This window comes from Peromyscus californicus, unplaced genomic scaffold (assembly GCF_007827085.1).
Source record: "Peromyscus californicus insignis strain IS unplaced genomic scaffold, ASM782708v3 Scaffold_4__1_contigs__length_199733344, whole genome shotgun sequence".
Classification (NCBI taxonomy): domain Eukaryota; kingdom Metazoa; phylum Chordata; class Mammalia; order Rodentia; family Cricetidae; genus Peromyscus; species Peromyscus californicus.
The window spans coordinates 62,082,616-62,098,720 of record NW_026294562.1 but is presented as its reverse complement, the minus strand read 5'-3'; the positions used below and the strand labels follow the sequence as shown (position 1 = coordinate 62,098,720).

Sequence of the window (16,105 nt, the reverse complement as noted above, 5' to 3'; positions counted from 1 at the left end):
GTGTGTGTGTGTTTGTGTGTGTGTGTGTGTGTGTGTGTCAATGGAGTAATGGGTTCATATTTGTCCACACACTGTCTAACATTAGTGGAATTGGGGCTCCCTTAAGTTTTACCCCTGGAGACCCTAGGATACCAAATGTGCCTGCCCTTTGCTGACTCCCACTGAAAAGTTCTGCAGATAAAAATGTACGGCTGAGCCGGGCGGTGGTGGCGCACGCCTTTAATCCCAGCACTCGGGAGGCAGAGCCAGGCGGATCTCTGTGAGTTCAAGGCCAGCCTGGACTACCAAGTGAGTTCCAGGACAGGCGCAAAGCTACACAGAGAAACCCTGTCTCGAAAAACCAAAAAAAAAAAAAAAAAAAAAAAAAAAAAAATGTACGGCTGAAACTCAAGTGAGTGGGGCAGAAGTCACTGGAAGCTTGATGCAGCTTGGGGAACTGAACCCTAAGTGCCCATGTCCTGAGACCCTTTGAGTGTCTTCCTTAGAGGAAAGGGAAAGAATAAATTGAATCAATTCCACTGCTCTTTAACGGTCACCCTCTCAAAACCATCTTGGTGTTCTGGGACTTTCACAGTGCCACTCCTTGGGGGTAGACATCCTGGCTGCCCCCTGTCAGCTGTCCTGTGGTTAGCAGTGGCTGGCCATTTTCTTGTTTGGGTAACTCTTGGGTGCGATGACTTTGCCAAGCTGTCAGTGTGCAAACTGAGCTGTGCTGTGTAGCCTCAGCCTACTCTGCATGGCCTTGGTGGCTGGTTAGAGCTGAGAGCTACTCGGTCACCAGAAAGCACTTCCCGGAAGAAGGGCAAGGCATAGGCTTGATTCCGGCAGAAATAAACAGGGTGGTCATGAAGACCTTACTCAATGGGAAGGGCCCCAGGCCTGAAGCCTCCAGGTGAGGCTGGCTCACTGATAAGCCTTGGGGAGAAGGTGGGGACCCCAGAGAATTGGGATCTCCTTATTTATATACATGTCCCACCCTCAACTATCCCTGTAGTTCACATTGAGGGACCTCAGGGATCTGCTGGGTGCAGAAAGGGCCTTCTGGTAGGAGGAACCATTCTTGGTTCAGTGCAGGGGATAGGGATGATATTCTTATACATACCAAGGTGTAAAGCTGGTGTGTATCTCATAGGAACTGTTTTAGAAGTAGGTGTAAGAATTGGTAAGTCTATAAGTTCATCCTAAACTTGAAGGCACTCCTCTAGACCCTAGCTAAGTCTGCATATCCCCTACATGGTGCAGGGGAGCCTCAGGCCCCTGACTTTTATGAGTTGGAGGGCATTTCTGAAAAATGAGAGGCTTCCAGAATATGCTTCTCTTAACAGTGTTCTTTGTCAGTAGGAACACCAGGTCTCATTCCCAAATCAGCCAAGTCCAGTTCCTAAGTATGAGTCTCCCCCAAAGGTCTCCACTCCCTTACCTGCTCCCAGGGACGGTGTCTAGGATGGTCCTGGGTGATGAGAAGCAAGAGTGGAGAAAAACAAGACAACCAGGCCTTTGCATGCAGAAGCCCTGGTCATAGGCCAGGTATTTCAATGTGCATCAAACATGATGCCCTGGAGATTCATGGGAGTCCTTTAGCTGCTCATGACTCTACCTGGACACAAGCAGAGCTGAGAGGATATGGAGGCAAACCTTGCTAAGCAGTCTCAGGTTCTCCTGAAACCATTTCCAATAGAGAAAGATAGGTTGAGACCTCCTTGGCTGTGAAGGCCGTGAAAGTAGCTCAAGAAGAGGATTGCTGCAGGCCTGTATCACCACAGCAGGACACAGGGAAGTGCACAGCCCACACTCACACAATCGGGACATGGCAGGAACCCTCTGGCCATTGGAATATAAAGTGGGCTTTGTAATGGCACCATCCAGGTGGGGGATGGGGGCTTTATTTACAACTTTATTAACAGATAAAACAGATATGTACACGTGGCGTAGGGGACCCCCACGGGTAATGGGACACTCGTGATCCAGGGATGAAAGAGCACCGCAATAGGTCAAGGGCCCTGGGCTGTGGCAGAGGGCCCCCGTTCTGAAACCCACCAGCATTCCTTGGTCTCTGGCAGGAGTTCCTTTCAAAGGGCATACATAGTCTGTTTGTTAGTAACTTGTCCGGCAAGTTTCCCATGGCCTCACTTCTCAGCAGCCCCCATAGTCATCAGAGGGCCTAAGCCTGTGATGGCCTCGCAGTGGAGCAGGGAGAGGCTTGGCTCAAACAGCAACTTTTTCTATTACACTTTCTTCAACATGGACTTCATCAGCCTGGACAGTGACAGATGTTGACTGGCCACAGACGTGCTGATGGTCTTTCCAGTCCTGGAAGGTAGGACACCCATGTTAGCAGGAAGGACCACAGAGACCCACTGTGGTACAGAGCAACATATCACCTGTGGATGGGCCCTGGACTTCACCATGAGGTGGCTGTGAGCTGTCGGAGTAAGGGAACGTTCAGATACATGAGGATAACAAGACTGAATATGTTTACACATCCATGTATTTGCTGTTGTTAGAACTGTTTTGTTTTGAGACAGGATCTCTCTATTATTAGGCTCTGGCTATCCTGGAACTCACCATGTAGAGCAGGCTGGCCTCAAACTCATAGAGATCCTCCTGCCTCTATGTCCCTAGTGCTAGGATTAAAGGTGTGGGCCACCATACCCTGCTGCTGTTAGAATTTAAATGAAAAGTTGGACACAGTGGTTCATGCCTGTAATCTCAGCACGTGGGAGGCTGAAACATGAGGATAGCCACAAGTTCGAGACCAGCCTAGGCTAACAGTATAAACAAACAAATAAATAAATTTATATGTGATATTGCCACCCACCATGGTATTTATAACTGTGAAGATGATACTATCTGTATACACACACACACACACACACACACACACACACACACAGGAGAGCAGAAACAAGCACATCCTGAAGGTGAAAGGTCATCTCAGGAAAGGCCTGCCTTATGTTTATAACAAAAAACTGTCCCAAGTAATAAAATCCCATAGCTGTAGCAGTGTGGGTGAGCAAAGTGTACATGAGGCCCAGACAGCCACCAGACCCTGGCAGCACTACACAACGAGACACCGTTGCCCGTAACTGGTATGAACGGGCATGGTGCCTTGGAGCTGTGGACCCTGGCCAGTTCCCCAGGGAAATCTAGATGCTTTCTTCTGTGAAGTGAATGAAGGGGTCATTCATGGATGAGGAAGCCCAAGGCACATGCCAGTGTCCACCTGAAGCAACAAGCAGGCCTCCATCCAGGTCTTTGGGCAAATATCCAAGACTGATTCTTTTTTTTTGGTTTATCGAGACAGGGTTTCTTTTCTCTGTCTTGAATGTCCTGGAACTTGCTTTGTAGACCAGGCTGGCCTTGAACTCACAGATATCTATCTGCCTCTGCCTCCTGATTGTTGGGAAGGAATAAAGGCATGTGCCACCACCACCCAGCAAGACTGATTCTTGAAACCTCAAATTCTGAATAAAACAGACAAACAAACAAACAAATATAAACTATTCTTTCAAACTTCATTGTTTGAGGCCAGGTGGTGGTGGTGTACACCTTTAGTCCCAGCACTCGGGAGGCAGAGGCAGGTGGATCTCCGTGAGTTCGAGGCCAGCTTGGTCCAGGACAGTCAGCACTTTCACAGAGAAACTCTCTCAAAAACTAAACAAACAAACAAACAAAATCCCAACAACAACAAAAACTACTTCACTGTTTGAAAACGCTCAGCTCTGACCAAGAAAGCAGGTGCTAATGCTTGACAAAACTTTCTCAGAGAAGCCTTCCTGTATGGACATTTCAGATTCTTCACAGCATTGAAGCAAAATAGCCTGGCACTACGGTGGGAAACAGACACACCTTCGCTCTAGAGTTCCTGGAGACAGGTCATGTCATGTGGGCAACGTGCAGCATGTGTGTGCTGAGGGCACAAGCCATTCCTAACCCTCAGCTGATACTTCAAGGTACCCTGCGGCTCCTGCAGGTGCCTGCATGCTCTTGTGCACAGTCTGCAGATTTACACACATTCTTTCCTGTGTATGCCAAGCCCAGCATAACTAAAACTTTAAAATTAACACTGCTTTTCAAAAGTTAAGATGTCAGTCTAGGAATGGAATCCCTCAGCACTTGGGATGTTATGGCAAGAAGGGTCACAAGTTAAAGGCCAGCCTGGGAGACATATTAAAACTTGTATCAAAAAAGAAAAAACAAGCCCGCAGTGGTGGCGCATTCCTTTAATCCCAGCACTCAGGAGGCAGAGCCAGGAGGATCTCTGTGAGTTCGAGGCCAGCCTGGTCTACAGAGCAAGATCTAGGACAGGCACCAAAACTACATAGAGAAACCCTGTCTCGAAACAAAAACAAAAACAAAAAAACAAACAAAAAACCCCAAAACAAAAACAAAACAGAAACTGGAAGGGGGCGCTTTGAGATGACTTAGTAGAAAAGGTCACTTGCTGTCCAGCATGATGATCTGAATTCAGTCTCCAGGATCTACATACAGAAGAGGAGAAGAACCAACTCCTTCAGGTTGTTCTGATATCCATGTGTGTGCCATGGCATGTGCCCCCATAGGGATACTAAATAAATAAACGTAATTAAAAACAAACCAAAGGACAAAAAAAACCGAGTACAGCTCAGTGGCAGAACACTGAACACGCACAGGCCTGCCTTCAGCCCCCCCGTAGACCACAACAACCGCCAGTGAGCCAAGGAGCCGGCTGCACTGGTAAGGGGCACCAGCTGTGCATCTTTCACTATGAAAGGTCTAGAACAAGCAATGCACACATGCAAAGTTGATTATCCACACCAGGGCCTGGGAGCAAGGGAGGCAGCAGGGTCGGGGAGCACCAGGGATTCTTTCACGGGATGTTTGAAAATGCACTGGGTTATTGTAACTCTCTAAACTTCACTGGCTGTATGAATATAAACCAGGGGAATTTTACGGCATGTAAATCAGGACCGATTAAAGATGTCCTGACATACAGCTCACATGGGGTTTGAAAAAATAAACACTGTATAAGTTAAAAGCAAAACAGGCTATGACTGTTATCTAGCGCACAAGAAAGCCAAAAACAGCCTACTTTTCAGGTGCCTAGTTGAAATAGGTGAGGAAGTTACCTCTTTCACAAGTTACCACTTGTTCAAAGTGGCCTCTGGCTTCTGTTCCTTCAGATCCCTGCTAGTGTTCCCTTTGAAGCCAATATGAGAATTATGGATAGGGACATTCACTTTTTAAGAAAAGATTTATTGCTGGGTGGCGGTGGTTGCGCATTCCTTTAATCCCAGCACTCGGGAGGCAGAACCAGGCGGATCTCTATGAGTTTGAGGCCAGCCTGGTCTACAGATCAAGTTCCAGGATATGCTCCAAAGCTACATAGAGAAACCCTGTCTCAAAAACAAACAACAACAACAACAACAAAAGATTTATTTATTATTCTTATTTTATGTGTAGGGGTGTTTTGCCTGCACAGATGTCTGTGTACTATGTTTGTGCCTGGTGTTCACAGAGGGCAGAAGAGGGTGTCAGATGCCCTGGTATTGGAACTAAGATGGTTGTGAGTCATCACGTGGGTGCTAGAAATTGAACCCAGGTTTTCTGCAACAGAGTACTCTTAACCACTGAGCCATCTCTCTAGTCCCCTACCTTCATTTTATATCATTTCAAATGAAGAAGTTGCACACGCCTTTATCCCAGCACTCGGGAGACAGAGGCAGGTGGATTTCTGCAGGGCTACACAGAGAAGTGCTGTCCTACCCAAAACAAAACAAAGCAAAAGAAAAAAGAAAGCTGGAGCATTTGTCTTTATTGATACAGGACATCAAAAAGAGGCTGAAATCCCAGCACTCGGAAGTCAGAGGCGGGCCGATTTCTGTGGGTTCGAGGCCAGCCTGGTCTATAAAGAGAGCTCCTACACAGAGAAACCCTCTCCTCGCTCTAAAAAAAAAAAAAAAGAAAGAAAGAAAGAGGGGGGAAAAAAAAGCAGGCTGACTCAGCATAAAAAGCAGGCTGACTCAGCATGGTGGCTCCAAGAAGTGGAATCTCTCTTCCATACTGTTCCGAGAATCAAAGCTCCCAGAACACGAAGTGAGGGCTGAGACAGAAGCCCGCACTGTGACAAGTTCTCTATTGAGCCTGTGCCAGCACTTCCGGAAGCTTCCGGCTGGGAGTGAGGTGTGGTGATGTTTTGTGATCTAACAAATAAAGCTTGCCTGAAGATCAGAGTGCACAGTTAAGCCACTAGTTAGCCATAGAGGCCAGGCAGTGGTGGCACACACCTTTAATCCCAGCACTCGGGAGGCAGAAGCAGAGGCAAACAGATCTCTGTGAGTTCAAGGCCACACTGGGCTACACAGAGCCAGGCAGTGGTGGCTCACACCTTTGATCCCAGCACTTGGGATCTCATGCCTTTAATCTCAGCACTAGGGACGTGGAGACAGGAAGTGATATGGCTGTGTGGAGACAGGAATATAAGGCAGTGTGGAGACAGGAGGTCAGGCGCCCTTTCGGCCAAGGTAAGAACTTGAGGCTGGCTGTTCTACTTCTCTGATTTTTCAGCATTTACTCTGATATCTGACTCCAGGTTTTTACTAATAAGACCAATTAGAATCTGTGCTACAGTGAGGCTCCTTGGTTACCTGTACACTATGATCTCTCTTCCAGTGGCCCTGGCTCATGTCCCAGCATCCCCAAGTACCAGTGGAACAACCTAGCTGAACTTTTCTCAGTGCAAAAGCTTGTTAGTAGAGTTCAGAAGATGAACTTCCGGTTTTGCTCCCCAAATCTCTGGCGTCCTGGAGACAAGTGCAGCTACAGAGATGACCAGAGAACATAGGCCCTAGCTTCCCTTTAAACCCTAGAGGCAATGGCTCCTGTGTGCTCACCAGGGCCACATGGGACTGCCAGGAGTCCACCAGGGTGAGAACATCACACTTTCCTTGTGGACGTCAGGGTGGGGGACACATGTCTACTTCATAAGCTGCCCTTCATGACTATCTTCCCATATCCACATTTTGTTAGCCTGCCAAGTTTCGGCAAGGTGCCAGGCCATGGGCTCTTATGGAAGGTTCTGTCTGCCGACACAGCTTGAACCTGCAGTGGCTACTGAGCGTGTCTGAGACAGGTCTGCTTCCCTATTCACACACCTAGACCCACCCAAGGGCCTAAGGCTACTCCTCGGCATCCCCAGAACCAGTGCCACAGACTCCAGGTGACTGGGGCTGGGGCTGGAGATGTGTCTCAGGGGGTAGAATGCCTGCCTAATTTAAGGTCATTCTTGACTACATATGGCGTTCTAGGCTAGCCTGAAATACATGAAAGCCCGTCTCAAAGAAAAAAAGGAAAAACTCTCTTTAATGTTCTCAGAGCCAATGGTTAAATAATATAAACAAAGCCACCGTGAACCACGATTCTTACAATGCTCTGTGAGGCCTGCTGGAATAGAACATGATGAGGCACCCTCAGAACACTGACTCCCTACCAGTGTAGCAGGTCTCACCATAGGCACACAGACACACACGTGCCTTCTCATCCCACAGATCCAGTTGGAAGCCTGCAGAAAGGGGATTCGAGGAGACTTGGGCCTTCTGCAGAGCGTCCAGCAGGCAGCTCCAGGCAGCCTCTGCCCAAGACATTCTAGATGGACCACAGCCCTGAAGCCAGCCTTCTGGCCCATAGGGACTTGGAGCGAGTCCACCTGTCTAGGCCCCTGTACAGGACACTGGACGGGAAGAAAAGGCTGAGGCAATGCAGGCATGTAAGCAGGCACGGTACCTTGCGCTGGCAGAATGTGGAGCAGTAGTTGACCTTGTGGCATCCGGTACACTCACTCATGGCCTCCCGGCCGCAGTTGACACAGGATTGCTGCAAGAAGGACAAACACATGTCAGTGTCACAGCAGGTGCCAGGCTCCGGGGCAGGAACCCGAGACTAAAGGAACACCGGGCACAGCCTTATGGAATGTGTCCGTCCCAGTGCTCTTCGGTTGTCCAGAACTGGCCTCCCCCTTTATCTGAGTTTGCCCTGAACCAGGTGCCAGAATGTCAGTTTCCAAACTCCAAGGAGACTCCCTTTCAGCCATGTGAGTACAGAAAGCCTGGTTGGGGGAAGTTCTCAACCCTGGGCACACTTCCTGAGTGCTCGAGGGCCCAGCCCGCAAACATGCAGCCATGCCAGCACTGGGCACATCAGGGTCTCTTGAGTGGCCTCGAGTGTATCAACTATGGAGTTTAGGTCCTAGTACCCCCGGTGGTGGCCAAGGCTTCCCCCATACTGCTGTTCAGAGTCATTTCACTGAAACAGCACTGATCGCCTGACATTTGGTGTATTTTTTTAAGCTACATTAGGGGAGGACAGTTAATGAACTGAGGTGCTGAACACAACCTCTCAATGACTGATTTTTGTGGAATAAGTGATTATGTATGGCATTTGGCAACTGCAAGATTGCTATCAACGAACACTTTCCAGGATGGAAGGAACCAGAAAACCTGAGACTGGGCTACAGGGTTGGGAAGGGGTGCCCGTGTGTGTTGCTGGGTCACACAGAATGGAGGGATCTATGCTGGTAGGGCAATGGGCAGCAGCCTGCTTTGACCAACATACACAATATACAGATGTGACTGCTGGGCTCACAATGCTACCCAGGCCAGCTTGACCACAGTTTTTGTGGGTATGCTGGAAACACAACAGTTCCTTGTAGACTCTTGTTCTGAATTTCAGCTTTCTTCTGTGATCTTCACTGTGACCACCTTCCCACTTGTGAATCGTCAGCTACCTCATTCCCTTTAGAAATCCTGGGTGACTCAGCTGAACTCACTAGCACTGAACCAAGTTTCCAAACCCTGCCTCCACCTTGAATGACTAAATACTACAAAAAAAAAAAAAAAAAAAAAAAAAAAAAAAAGTCCATAACCACATAGACAGAGTTGGTAGGTCAGAGTCTAGGAAGACACCAGCAGGGAGGGGTGAGGATCCAGACACATGGAAACTAAGAAGACAGCACAGGCCACAGCCAGAGATCTCAAAACTTCAGCGCATTCACCCTGCTGGAAATATGTGACCAGAAAGATCAGCAGTGTGGGAGATAAATGGGTCTGAAGAGTCTATGGCTACTCTGTTCGGGAGAGCCCCAAGTGAACTTGCTCAGTGACCAGGTCTGCAGAGAGAGAAGAACAGACAATGGCAGACACCCCGGTCCAGGCTGCAAGGACGGCACTGAACACAGGGATGTGGTAAGATAGAACACGTTCCTCTTACGGAAGCCACCTGTCGGTTCCACTGTGAGAAGAGCCCGCCTGAACAGTCCAGATGAGCTGCCAGACTCTTCAGAGAACAGGAGAGCAGCCAGGCCTACGCAGCTGGGGCAGACACCCCTCCCCTCCTCGTGCTGGGGTAGCTTGTGTGCCCCAGACAGCCCTGAGCATAAAAACAAAAAAGGCAGTGACAATGAAAGTCACTGTGGAGCTGGCAGTTGTGATCAGAGGCAGGACAAGGGGCTACGGGATTGACATGCTCATGGAGGACAGCCTGTGATGGTCACAGGGACCCTCTGTACTAATTCTGCAGCTTTTTTTTTTTTTTTTTTTTTTTTTTTTTTTTTTTTATGTGAAGGCTCTGAGGAGAGAAAGAGCTGGATAAGGACCAGAAGGAAGTCTCCCATGGATCTCAGAGACCTTCACTTTTTTTTTTTTTTTTTTTTTTTAAAGATTTATTTATTATGTATACAGCATGTGTGCCTGCAGGCCAGAAGAGGGCACCAGATCTCGTTACAGATGGTTGTGAGCCACCATGTGGTTGCTGGGAATTGAACTCAGGACCTCTGGAAGAGCAGTCAGTGCTCTTAACCTCTGAGCCATCTCTCCAGCCCCCTAATTCTGCAGCTTTTCTGAAAAAAATGGAAATGACCCCAAGATCATCTTTTTTTTTTTTTTTTTATCAGAAACAACCTTTCTCCATGCCAGCAGAGGTGCACATACACTCCAGGGACACCCATCTCTGCTGCCAGAGTGACCTGAAAAAGCCCTTTCTGAGCTTCCTAGAAGGCTACGGAAAGCCTCCGAACCAGGGAGTGGCTTTCCATGAATGGGCCTCAGCAGGTCACCACAGTGATCCTCAGTGCAGAGGCCACAGGACTCACTGTGGGGCATGTGGTCCAAAGAGCAGGCCCAGATATGAGGCTGGAGTCTCGAGGGCATCACGGCCCCGGCAGCAAGCATAACAACTGCTAACAGGCACGAGGAGTCCTTGGCCTCTGCCTCCGAAAGAATGGGTACCTAGGCCCTGTGTCTCAGAAGGGCCATGAACTGTCCATGGGCACAGCAACAGACCAGGTTCAGTGTCAACTTACAGTGTGGCAAGAATATGTACAACAAGCAGCTACGCCACCCACTACTCTAGGAGTCACTCATTTCTAAATTATACAAAGTGCACATCACAGGTAACTGAGCAATTTCTCACAAAAGATCCGAGCAATAAGATGAAAAAATTACCTATAAAATGTTCAATAATCCTGAATCACTCAAAGAATAATCTCAATAATGTACTTGCCATTGGTTTTGCAAATGACCTTTAAGTCTAACTTGAACTTGGGAGCTGCACATGTCTGGGGTGGTTCAATGCCTTGTCCCTAAACAACTAGGTGTAGCTAGCCTGGAACTCATTTTATAGACCAGGCTTGCCTCAAACTCAGAAATCCACCTGTCTTTGTTCTCGACTTCTTCTTTGAAGGTATTCAGTTCTTTATTACATTTATTTTTATGTGTGTGTTTGAGCATATATGACATGGTCTATATATGATCTAGGGATCAAACCCAGGTCATCAGATCCGGCAGCAAGCATCTTTATATAATCTCACTTTTTTTTTTTTTTTTTTTTTTTTGGTTTTTTGAGACAGGGTTTCTCTGTGTAGCTTTGCGCCTTTCCTGGAACTCCCTTGGTAGCCCAAGCTGGCCTCGAACTCACAGAGATCCACCTGGCTCTGCCTCCCGAGTGCTGGGATTAAAGGCGTGCATCACCGCCACCCAACTTTCCTGTACTCTTATTATAAAGTAAGGATCTTGGTTTCTCACGTCATGACCCCAAGATCTTACAACTGAGAACTATGCCCAGAGATGATAGCCCAGAGAAAGTGAAGCCATTTCCTCCAGTTCCAGTCTTCATGTGGCCCTCGGACCTCTGACCAGCCTTGTTTCTGCTCAGATCCTCAGATACATCTGTTCACAGCACCCAGTGCAGGTCCATCTGGCCTCTCCTGTTTCTGAACGACCCCTCTCGGTGGGACAAGGGAAGCAAAGATGCAGTGAAGTACCTCTCCTCCATCCTAATCCTGCCTCCTTCACTAGCAGTTTATAGACCGCCTGTTAAATCCAATCCATCTTCAGCAGTCAAGCGCTTGTGCTTCTTCTGTGTCTGTGCTTGCTGGTGAAGTTGCAGGAGAAACGTGTAGAAGACAGACATGTAGCTACTGCCACAGTCTCATTTTTCTAGTCTATTAAAAGCATAGAAGATACAGACAGACAGTCCCAGCCCTGGGGCGGCAGATGCTGGGGGACTGCAAGTTCCAGACCAGCCTAGGCTAGCAATCAAGAAAGAAAGGTGTGTGTGCACTTGTGTAAGAGCCCCCATGCCACCAAGTGGGAGTGAAGTACGAATGAGACACTGAGGACCAGTCTTCATGGTGCTTGGCCCCTAGGCCCAGAAAGGAGTGTGTAGAGACTGTTGGTCGAGACAGACGATAGCCGAGCTGGAGAGATAGCTCAGGTTAGGAGCACTGGCTGCTCTTCCAAAGGTCCTGAGTTCAATTCCCAGCAACCACATGATGGCTCACAACCATCTGTAATTAGATATGGTGCCCTCTCCTGACATGAAGGCAGAACACTGTATACATAGTAAATAAACAAACCTTTTTTGTTTTGTTTTTTCGAGACAGGGTTTCTCTGTGTAGCTTTGTGCCTTTCCTGGATCTCGCTCTGTAGACCAGGCTGGCCTCGAACTCACAGAGATCCACCTGGCTCTGCCTCCCGAGTGCTGGGATTAAAGGCGTGCGCCACCACCGCTTGGCTTTTTTTTTTTTTTTTTTCTTTTTTAAACAAATCTTAAAAAAAAAGACGGATTACAGCCAACAGCCACAGCTGTGCACATGGGTTTCTCGGACTATCCATGGCCCTGGTCAGAAAGCAGCAGTACTGGGATGACCGTCCACAATGTGTCCCATCTAAGCTCTGTTTGATGGACATCTTCAGTGCTGGATACACATGAGCTAGGCAGTGAAGACAAGGCACAGATGAGTGGTCAGTATCTGGAATCTTAGGCCTGTGCACTGATTCTCAGGGTGGTTTCCACGGTCAGTGTCTGTCAGAAACATGCCTGCAGGGGCACCTCTGAAGCTGCAGGCAGCATGGTGAATCTCAGGAGGAGCACTTCCAATTGTCCTCAGAGAACACAAAAGGGACCCTGCACCCCTCTCTGAGCACCTGCAGTATGTATGCAGTGTAATATGGGGTCAGACCTGGGTAGAGGACAGTCTTCCTTTCAGACACATGCAGGCAGAATTCCAAAGGCTCCTTTTCCAGCACCGTGGCCTGTCCCTTTAAGGTAGCAGCTCTACTTCTGCAGGGTTGGCCTCCAGAGGTTACACAGAGGATGAGAGGAAGCAGTGGCGGGCACCTGGGCACTGGAAGAACCTGCCAGAGCCTGGTCCACACACATGCCCGAAGAACCTGCCAGAGCCTGGGCCACACACATGCCCGAAGAACCTGCCAGAGCCCGGGCCACACACATGCCCGAAGAACCTGCCAGAGCCCGGGCCACACACATGCCCGAAGAACCTGCCAGAGCCTGGTCCACACACATGCCCGAAGAACCTGCCAGAGCCTGGTCCACACACATGCCTGAAGAACCTGCCAGAGCCTGGTCCACACACATGCCTGAAGAACCTGCCAGAGCCTGGCCCACACACACATGCCTGAAGCCTGCAAATTGCAAGCAGGACAGCTGTGTGCTGGCTGAAATAGGGAACCACCCAACTTACACCATGCAGGCCAGGCTAGAGGCTCTCACAGACGGATGGATGAATGGCCAGGTGGACATTCACCCTGAATGGATAGAAGCCTAGAGGTTGTTCCTACAATGGTTGGTCACTGCAGGTGCTGGCTATGAAAAAGGAGTCTTGAGCAGCCTCCCTTGGCACCACTGATGGAGGGAGCATCTCCTAAGGAGGGGTGTGTGTGTGTGTGTGTGTGTGTGTGTGTGTGTGTCTGCGGCTCACGGGGAGGCCTCAACAAGTGAGCACACCCAGGATAGGTGTGCTGTTTCCTAGACAAAGCAACTGAAATACGAGGAAAGCCGCAAATGCGCAAGGTTCATCAGGAAGCAGGACTGCCAGCAGACACAGACCAAGGGCTTGGATTAACAGCATCTACTTGGAAGCAAGAGCAAGTCCCTGGAGCGGGCCATGGCTGGCTGATCTGGCTGTGTGGGAGAAAGCCAAGCATTCTAACTACGGTAGCCTGTCTGGCCTGAACTTGCTATGTAGCCCAGGCTTGCCTTCAACTCATTCCCTGTTGGGATTAAAGGTGTGCACCACCACCACACCGAGCCTCTTGTCTGTGCCTTTCTATGCCCTGGGCAGGTGTGAGCACTAACTTCTCACCACCCAGCCCTATGGACAGCTCCTTCCCGAGGCTGAGGCCAACAGTTCCAGGTTGTCCCACGGCTGTACAGACAGGAGCTTCGTGGGGGACTCAGAGATGAGCACTGGCATCTGGTCAGCAGCCAGGAAGACAAGAGTGGAGGACCATGCTCCTGCTCTGGGACGGTCTTACTCTAGTGGATGTTAAGTTCATTCCGGAGAAGGCAAGAACAGCCCTCCCTCATCAGAGTCTGAGCAGATGGGCCTTCACCGGGGCCACTCCGGCACCTGTACCTTTGAACTGCTGCTCAGCAAGTGAGCAAGGGCTCTTGGATGCAGTGGTTGATATAAGACCCCGAGGCTACTCAGCCAGCTTGGCTTCTGTTGGACACAGTGCCCTTGACAGGCAAGGGCATCCTCTTCTCTGCCCTGGTTAGTCTCTGCAGATCTAATTACAGACACACACATGAAAATCTCTCATTGTTAAAACTGGCACACATACATACAAAATCCTATAATAACTTGCTTCAGCTAGGCTAAATTTGATTTCTTTTAAAATTCCAAATAAAATGTGAAAGCTGGCAGTCTTAGGACCCCTCCAGCTGTGTTAATGCTGCACTCTGTCCTGAAAGCCCCTCAGTGAGGCTTCTCAGCTTGTCTTAGTCCACACACCCCAAATGGAAAGGGTCCCAACATGGTCTTTCCACTCACACGCAAGCATTGTTTGCCCTCTGAACCTCCATTTCCTACGCCATGATCAAGACTACTTGCAAATAAAAATTGGATGGCATGGGAGTGTTTTTTCAGACACTACGGGCCCAGGGAATGCAAACTCATTTTAACGCCAGCTGGTGTGTTTAGGTGTTAGTGTTTCAGCCAATCGCTCAAGAAAATTCGCACTTTCTGCAGTTAAAAAGGAAGCCACCTTAACTGTTGACCTGAGTCCCTCCCCTCCCATTCTGTACATTCAAGGATCCCTGTGTAGAGCCTTCCTTGTAGGATTTTGAGTTCATGCCTACTGAGGTGCTAACAAGGCTGGTCCTCAAAGGATCTGAGTTCTAGTTTAGAATCCGCCATTTCACAAGAGTTCAGGGACCAGCTGCTGGGGCCAGCACATTCATCAAAGCTGTCATCATATCTGCTGGGCTGTACCCAGGAGCAGATGGTGACAGGGCTCTTCACTTCCCTCTGGTTTGGTCCCACCAGGCATGTGACTCTGGCCATGAACCAGCAGTCAAGGCCTGTTCCTAACGTACCCAGGTTCAACACAAGCCCATCCACCTTAGCCAACTGATGGCTAGTAGGTTCTTTTTGTTAATATATTTTTAAAATTCCATGTGTATGAGTGTTTTAATTTCAGGTATGTGGGCTCACCACATGTATGCAGTGCCCATGGAGCTCCTCAGGCCAAAAGAAAGCCTAAAGATTTAAATAGTGCCAAATTATTGTGGCCTAATAATGCTACAAAACACTGAAACAAAGCCAATGGAATTAAGCCATTATCAACTACATAGCAACACTCATCAAAACAAGAGCACACGCTGCAGCACAAAATGAATCCTAAAGCTCTTAAGCAGGATAAGGCGGCACATTCCTGAAAATCAACAAGAGGAGACTGAGGCAGGAGGATCATGAGATGGCTAGTCTGGGCAAAATAGGAAGATCCTGCCTCAAAAAACAAACAGCTAGGTAGGAGAGCGGCACACGCCTTTAATCCCAGCCCCCGGGAGGCAGAGGCAGGCGGATCTCAGTGAGTTCGAGGCCAGCCTGGTCTACAAAGTGAGTTCCAAGACAGCCAGGGCTACAAAGAGAAGCCTGTCTTGAAAAAACCAAAACCAACAAATAAAAACCACATCAGGCATGATGGCTTATGCCTATAATCCTAGTACTTGGGGGTTAGAGGGAGGAGGACCCCAAGTTTGAGGCCAACCTCATTTACATAACAAATTAAAGTCTAGCCTGGGCTACATGACACCCTGTCTCAAAACACCAAGGTGGGTGTGGTAGTGCAACTTTTAATCCCAGTATTCATCACTCAGCACTCAGGAGGCAGAGGCAGGTGGAGCTCTGTGAGTTCCAGGCTAGCCAGGGCTATACAGAGAGACTCTGTCTCAAAAACAAAACCAACACAAAATAGATATTTTTAAAAAAAAAATTGCTAAAATCTCACAGAGAACATTCTCCAGAGCCAACTGCCATAAGAAATACAGAAACTCCTCAGCTATTCGAGAGTTACACCTATTTCTAAGTGATCTAGGTTAAGTGTGAAAGCTGACCTACTAGTTTTCAGCAGATCTGTGAATGGGGAAAGGAAAGTCTTTCCCACGATTGCTGCTAGAATAACTGAAGGAAAATGAACCTTGAAACCCACAAGTGTTGTGCTGAGAGAAAGAAACAAGACAGGAAGGGCACACAGCTCGGTCTCTACACTGGGGTGGAGCGCCACAGGTCGGTACTGACCTCTGCAGTGGAAATTGGGCGGGTGGAAGG

The 16,105-nt window shown here is 48.7% G+C and overlaps 1 protein-coding gene and 1 long non-coding RNA gene across 5 annotated transcripts in view; both read right to left on the bottom strand.

Annotated features, from left to right (window-relative positions):
* Positions 1-1,867: 1,867 nt before the first annotated feature.
* Deaf1 (DEAF1 transcription factor) overlaps positions 1,868-16,105 on the bottom strand; it is a 31,814-nt gene continuing 17,576 nt past the window's right edge. For all 4 annotated transcript variants that reach the window (XM_052714519.1, XM_052714521.1, XM_052714523.1 and 1 more), the window contains 2 exons: positions 7,762-7,851; positions 1,868-2,310 (listed from right to left, as the gene is read on the bottom strand). In XM_052714519.1, the coding sequence (XP_052570479.1) occupies positions 2,206-2,310; positions 7,762-7,851 (195 nt within the window). In that variant the 3' untranslated portion in view covers positions 1,868-2,205. The remainder of the gene's footprint in view (positions 2,311-7,761; positions 7,852-16,105) is intronic.
* Positions 5,774-7,755, bottom strand: LOC128095508 (uncharacterized). The gene is made up of 2 exons (XR_008213257.1): positions 6,368-7,755; positions 5,774-6,266 (listed from the first exon to the last, which is right to left on the bottom strand). It is a non-coding gene; the product is annotated as an uncharacterized LOC128095508 (long non-coding RNA).